At 46.1% G+C, this 6,535-nt stretch overlaps 1 protein-coding gene across 1 annotated transcript; it reads right to left on the bottom strand.

Annotated features, from left to right (window-relative positions):
- Positions 1-268: 268 nt before the first annotated feature.
- On the bottom strand, positions 269-2,538 carry ZNF593 (zinc finger protein 593). The gene is made up of 3 exons (XM_073317620.2): positions 2,268-2,538; positions 1,723-1,785; positions 269-829 (listed from the first exon to the last, which is right to left on the bottom strand). Exons 1-3 carry the CDS (start codon positions 2,462-2,464, stop codon positions 700-702), a joined length of 390 nt encoding a protein of 129 aa, XP_073173721.1. The 5' UTR covers positions 2,465-2,538; the 3' UTR covers positions 269-699.
- Between the last annotated feature and the right edge of the window lie 3,997 nt (positions 2,539-6,535).

Below are 6,535 nucleotides of genomic sequence, written 5' to 3'. Positions count from 1 at the left end.
AAGAATAAATATAGCAGTGAATTTAGCAGTGACCAAGCTGGAGGCTGCTCAGACCTCTTATCTAGGTGCCCCACAAATGAAAGGATAGGCTACTTCAACCAATTAAATTCAAACAGTCATAATGAACAATCAAGCTGGTGGGATTAGCCCTGTCCAGGTAGCTGGATGGTGAAAGGGATGTTTTTGCTAACAATTCAGCTCAGCTCATTTTCCAAACTGAGTCCCTACAACTCAATCAGGATCAAACTGGCAAGGAATGTTCTATGGCTCATTTAGCAGCTGCCAGCTTGTTTATTAAAATAGTTTGATGGATGATTACAGAGGTCACACTCCTCAAGAGCTGCATCCACTGCTTAAAATACTAACACAAAGAGAAAAGACTGTAACAATCAGGTCAATATCACCAGGACGCTGGTCATCCTTTCTCTGGACCTCTAGCTGCACTGTATGTCCATGTTGCCAATGAGAACATAACGCACAATATCTGCCAAACCAAGAGGGTCCAAAGGTCTCCACTGGCCAGCGCTCTACTCCTTGCTGAAGAATTAATGAGAACAGCTGAGTTAATTTTTATGCCTTGTTGCAGGGGGAGTGTTTAGAAAGACACTTGTTGAACTCAGAAAATAAGCTGCCACGAAGTGGGGCTTTAAACAAGGGCGCTTTCTAATGGATCGGAGAACAATTGCTGGTCCTCCCTATTCAGCTGGATTCCTCCATCTCAAGCGGTTGAGTCTGTACTTCTATCTTCTTTGGAGGAATGTAGGATCCCATCCCAGCTGCTCTCTCTGCCTCCTGCTGGGTATAAGGCTCCTCACTCAACTGCTTCAGTCTAAAAAAGAAAAAAAAAAACCCAAGAGAGGAACATGAGTTGTGACATGCATCCGATGAAGTGAGCTGTAGCTCACGAAAGCTCATGCTCAAATAAATTGGTTAGTCTCTAAGGTGCCACAAGTACTCCTTTTCTTTTTGCGAATACAGACTAACACGGCTGTTACTCTGAAACCTGTCATTATGCAAGGCACTGCATTTAGCCGTATGGAGTATCTATCAACTGCATGAAAAAACTTGTACAGATACAGACAGACATCATCTTCCTTTCCAAATGCAAACAGATGGACATCGTACCAAAAGGACTGAAGGTAAAAAATCCATTACAATCTACATACCACACAGACTATGCTGTGTATAAATAAAGTCTGCTGCAGTTTCCACGGCATGCATCCGATGAAGTGAGCTGTAGCTCACGAAAGCTCATGCTCAAATAAATTGGTTAGTCTCTAAGGTGCCACAAGTACTCCTTTTCTTTTTGCGAATGTTCCCGCTGTAAGTCTAGCACTTTAAAAACTACCACAAACTGAAACCAGTTAAAGCTGCACTTGACATTGCCAGGTACATCTAGACTAAATCTCAGGTACTCAAATTTCAGAGTGGGATTGAAAAAACAGCAGTGGCAAAGCTATCATTGCTGCACCACCTGTTCTGTGACTAAATGGACACTTTCAGCCACTAGCGGAATTACACTCTCTTTAGAAGACTTAAGAAGCCATGAAGACTGGTGGGGTGAGGAGAAGAGATGGGAAAAGAGATTTTTCAAGTAACTTTTTGAAAGGAAAAGGGAGTGGGGGATTTCTTATTCATAAGAACCCCAAATAAATCAGATTTTTTTCTTCATGCTAATAGGCTTCTAAGAAAAATATGCCCTCACAACAGAATTTACATTACCTTCTTTTGTGAACTTTAGATTTGAAATGTTCCTTCATGCTATTCAAATCGACAAAGTATCGCCTGTCGGGAGAGAAGAAAGACGTTCAGGCAGTTGAACACAATCCTGCCCTTTCCGTGGAAGCGTCAAGCTAAGAACTAAACAGGAGGCTTTGCAGGCTCAGCCCGAAGACAGAGCTGAAGGCTCAGGATACCAAAGGTCATTACTGACCAAACACTGTTTCTATCAGAAGGTGGGGAAAGGGGCCTGATGAAGTTAAGTATTCGGCCCCGGGGCCCCGCTGTACAGACATGGGGGAAGGCAGGCAGGCTCGGGAGCCTCTTCCCGGTTAGCCCAGGGGACTGGGCCCTGGGAACACGCCCCTCACACCCCGCAGGCCACGGGCAGCCCCGGGGCCCCACGGCAGTTGGGCCCCCCCCCGCGGAGGCAGGAGCACGAGCCCGGGTAGCGGGAGGGGCAGACAGACCTGGGGGCGGGAGGGGCCATTTGGACGCCGCAGCCGCCCCCCGCCTCACGCGCAATGCCCCCCCCCACTCTCACGCACGCGCAGTGCAGGCAGTAGTGCTGCGCGCTCCCGGGCATGTCGGGGTCCGGCTCCTGGTGCAGCAGCCTGGCCGCGTTGTCCGGCCGCAGGTCCCCGTGGATCTGGTCCAGGTCCCGGCGCCGCCGCTTCGCTTTCCACTGGCGGGCCAGGGAGTGCGCCTTGTGCGAGCCCGTGTGACGTGAGCTCCGCGGCGCCATGGCGCGGCTGGGAGAGAAAACGGAGCCGCCGCTTCCTCCCCTACTTCCGCTTCCGGCCGGCGCCGGCTTGTGACCTCATCACAGAGCGACCGTCCCTCCCGCTCCTGTCAGGGGAGCGAACCTAGCGCGCATGCGGGAAAGGCACAGGGCCAGGGTGGGAGCAGAACTCAGGGCAGGCGGGGGCGGGGCTGGGCCACGCCCCCCTTGGCTCCCTGCAATGACCCCCTCCCTCATCAAAATCCAAAATGGCTCCTCGGGGTCGTGGCCACAATTCCCCCGCAGCTGCTGGGGGCGGGGGTATATTTCCCGCCTCTCTTGGGGAAGCCTCCTCTGATTGGCTGCTTTATCCTTGGCCGCCAATCAGGGCTGCTGTGGGAAACGGGCTCTGCTCGCTCCCCCTGCCCCAGCAGGCCCCATTCCAGGTAGGAGAAGGCACAGAGTTCGGTGGCTTGCGGCAGATTCGCGCTTCCCTGTCCTCCGCTCCTGCGACAAGGGGAGGGCTCTTGGGCCTGCTCCTCTCCCTCCCTGCAGCCCCTCTCCCGGGCCTGTGGGTGAACTGCAGGAGGAGCAAAGGTGAGCCAAGGTCGTCCCACCTCCAGCCCTTTCCACACCTGTGTTTACACATGGCAGCAAAGAAAAGGAAAGTCGACACCGAGAACCGTTCGTTTGAAGCAAAGTGGACCGACGCTTATTGTTTTGTTTTACCACCACGTCCAAGGGGTCGACCAGTATGTTTAATTTGTACAGAGACTGTGGCTGTTGTTAAATGTGGGCACCTCAAACGGCACTACGAAATGAAGCACATGGATTTTGACCACAAGTATCCACTGGGCTCCCAATGAAGATCAGACAAGATCGCTTCATTGAAGGATACATATTGAAGGCAAGTGATGCTTCAGTTGCCTTTTCCTGAGCACTGATACTATTTCAAAGGCTACTTGTGCTTAGGAAAAGGCAACTGGAGCATCACTGCGGTGGGTGTGGATAATGGCAAAACACAGAAAACCTTTTGCAGGTGCAGACGTTATTAAGCAGTGCATGGTTACTACAGCTGAAATCCTTTTTTGCAGAGAAGAAAGACATTGTTGACGCCTTCAGACAACTGCCGCTCTCAGACACAACAGCTATTAGGCACGCTGAGTTGATGGCACAAGACTTTTTCAAGCAATTGTGTATGAAACAGCAAATGGGAAAATTTTCCATGGCTGTGGAAGTGTCCCATATCATCAGGGACACAGCGCACCTAGCACTATATGCCCATTTTTTTGATGGAGAGAATTTTGGGGAGGAGTTGTTGACCTTTATACTGCATAACTGTTGCACGCTAGGCAAAGATTTGTTTAATTCTGTTCAAACTGTTTTGTCTAATGAAGGTCTTGCCGTAACTCAGATTGTGTCAGTTGCAACAGATGGCGCTCCTGCCATGATGGGCACTTGCAGAGGGCTTGTGAAACACCTGCAAGATCTGAACCCCAATTTGATTTGCTATCACTGTGTAATTCACCAAACCGAACTTTGTGCGAAGCTTAGCAATGAGTATGCAACTGTATTGTCAATGGTGATTAAACTTGTCAACTTCCTTCGGTCCAAGTCATCACTGCAACAAAGACAGTTCAAAAGCTTTCTTTCAGAAGTATCTGCCAATTATGATGACCTGTTGGTTCATAATGACATCTGCTGGCTGAGCAGAGGGCAACTACTAAGAAGGCTGTGGGAAATTCGAGTTCATGTGGAAGAATATCTACATAACATTCCAGGGAAAAAGGCAGAAGAGTTACATGTGGTTTTGAGGGATGCCGCAAGCATGAGCATTCTGGCCTTCCTTGTTGATTTGACAGGCCACTTAAATGATTTCAACTTAAAGCTACAAGGGTAAAATCACAACATAATGGATCTCCACAGTAGTGTCCCCTCATTTCAAAACAAACTGAGTCTCTTCAAAAGTGATTTGGAACCTGGAGAGATGCTGCATTTCCCTACCCTGCTGAGCTGCTGGGACACTGCAGACGTTACTCGGGTGGCATCATCTCTGGACAGACTTTTTCAAAACTTCCTGCAGAGGGTTCCAGAATCTGAAAGCATTCACAACATCTTCCTGCGTGTCAGGAATCCATTCGTGGTACAAGCAAATGGCACTTAGTCTGATCAAGCAAAAGCATCCATTCCTGATGTTTGAAAAAGCAAAACTAAAGCAGGAGTTTACTGATTTACAAGCCAATGAAGTGCTAAGGGTGCAGCATGCTGAAACTACAGCTGAAACTTTCCACACTTGAGGTAGGTGGCATTTAACATTTGGAAAAAGCGGCAAAGAGTCCTGTGGCACCTTATAGACTAACAGACATATTGGAGCATAAGCTTTCGTGGGTGAATCCCCACTTCGTCGGATGCATTGTCTAACATTTTGACTGTGTTTGGCTCGACCTATGTGTGTGAATCAGCATTCTCAACAACGAACAACATGAAATCCCGTAATCAACATGAAATCCTGTAATCGCTCTGTTCTGACTGATAATCATCTGTGCAATTGCCTTCTCTTGCATTGACTGAACTCACTCCAGACTTCAAGGCTCTTGTCCAGCAGAGGACCTATCACTTTCCCCACCGATGACGAGCAGTATAATCATACATTATTCACGCATATTTTATTTTAAATTTGTACTGCTGTACAAAATTACATTTTCAATAGTGATACTGCAGTTTTAACAGGTATTTCACAGTAATTATTCATGATTTTTTTTTTAATACATGTAAGTGGATGTGTATTTGTTATTGGAAAGACTTGAATCATAAAAGATAAAGAGTTCATGTGTACTAAGTGTTATTTTCTTTCATACTCTGATACTTATTAAATAAACCACAAAGGGCTTGAAAGTTTCAAATATGTTTTTCTATCTCTCTATATACATATATGCCTACAATAGTCTTATTTGACAAAACACATTCAAAACTTAAAACAGTTGTCTGAAAGTGTTTTAATGCTAATGTTTGCATCGATTTGACATTTTCTCTATGTATAATGACAGGTTTCAGAGTAACAGCCGTGTTAGTTTGTATTCGCAAAAAGAAAAGGAGTACTTGTGGCACCTTAGAGACTAACCAATTTATTTGAGCATAAGCTTTCGTGAGCTACAGCTCACTTCATCGGATGCATACTAAATAAATGCAAATAAATTGGTTAGTCTCTAAGGTGCCACAAGTACTCCTTTTCTTTTTTCCTCTATGTACTTTCTCAAAGTCTCAGATGTAATTTATTACATCTTTCTTGGAGGTTATTTTTAGGTTATACAGTGGTTTGATTTTATTTTTCATTTAATGCACTAAAAATATAAGCAATAGGGTATATAACATAGAATTGTATGTGTTCGTTGAACAGTGACACTTGGTGTGAAAAATGTTTCTCTGGAGCCCGGACCGGACCTTGACTATACCTTGACCAAGAAACGTGGACCTTGGCAAAAATAATTGACTAACCCAGGTCTAAACACTAAGCACACTTTTATAACTCTGATACCTATTTTAACAATACTAATACACAGGTGAGGCAGACTAATTCCAGCTATGTATTTGTTGGTGTCCACGTGAGGCATGATGACCTGTTCTGTTCATTCCCTCTGAAGCACCTGGCCTTGGCCACTGTCAGAAGACAGGATACTGGGCTAGATGGACCTTTGGTCTGACCCAGTTTGACGGTGCTGCCCGTGGGAGCCAGCTGAGGTCACTCAATTAGGGTGAACAAACAAAACGGGGCAGACAAACCCCAAACGCTGGTGGATATTCCAATACTTAGATTTACCCAGCCAGCCCAAAACAGCTTCTCTAGCACCTCCCTGGGTACTCAGATGTCCAAATAATGCAGTTCCCTTAAAGTACCCAGCCTCAGGCCTCCCTCCAGATACACGTCAAACATAGTGATAAATTCTGAAAATCTTATTTCATCAAATAAAAGAAAAGGTTCTCCTGACCCCAAAGGACCAAGCCCCAGACCCAGGCCAAATGATAACTCAGATATTACCCAAAATACACGCTTATAGTCAATTCTTATTAACTAAACTAAAATTTATTAAAAAAGAA

The sequence above is a fragment of the Lepidochelys kempii genome, chromosome 19 (assembly GCF_965140285.1).
Source record: "Lepidochelys kempii isolate rLepKem1 chromosome 19, rLepKem1.hap1, whole genome shotgun sequence".
Classification (NCBI taxonomy): domain Eukaryota; kingdom Metazoa; phylum Chordata; order Testudines; family Cheloniidae; genus Lepidochelys; species Lepidochelys kempii.
Note: the sequence above shows the minus strand (reverse complement) of the source record. Positions and strands in the feature narration are given on the sequence as shown.

What these genes read in the sequence shown, in the direction of transcription:
- ZNF593 (XM_073317620.2), bottom strand. Translation starts at nt 2,464, where the DNA reads ATGGCGCCGCGGAGCTCACGTCACACGGGCTCGCACAAGGCGCACTCC. An exon ending in CACTACTGCCTGCACTGCGC is followed by an intron (nt 1,786 to 2,267) that starts GTGCGTGAGAGT and finishes CTCTCCCGACAG; the next exon opens with GCGATACTTTGTCGATTTGA. An exon ending in TCTAAAGTTCACAAAAGAAG is followed by an intron (nt 830 to 1,722) that starts GTAATGTAAATT and finishes TTTCTTTTTTAG; the next exon opens with ACTGAAGCAGTTGAGTGAGG.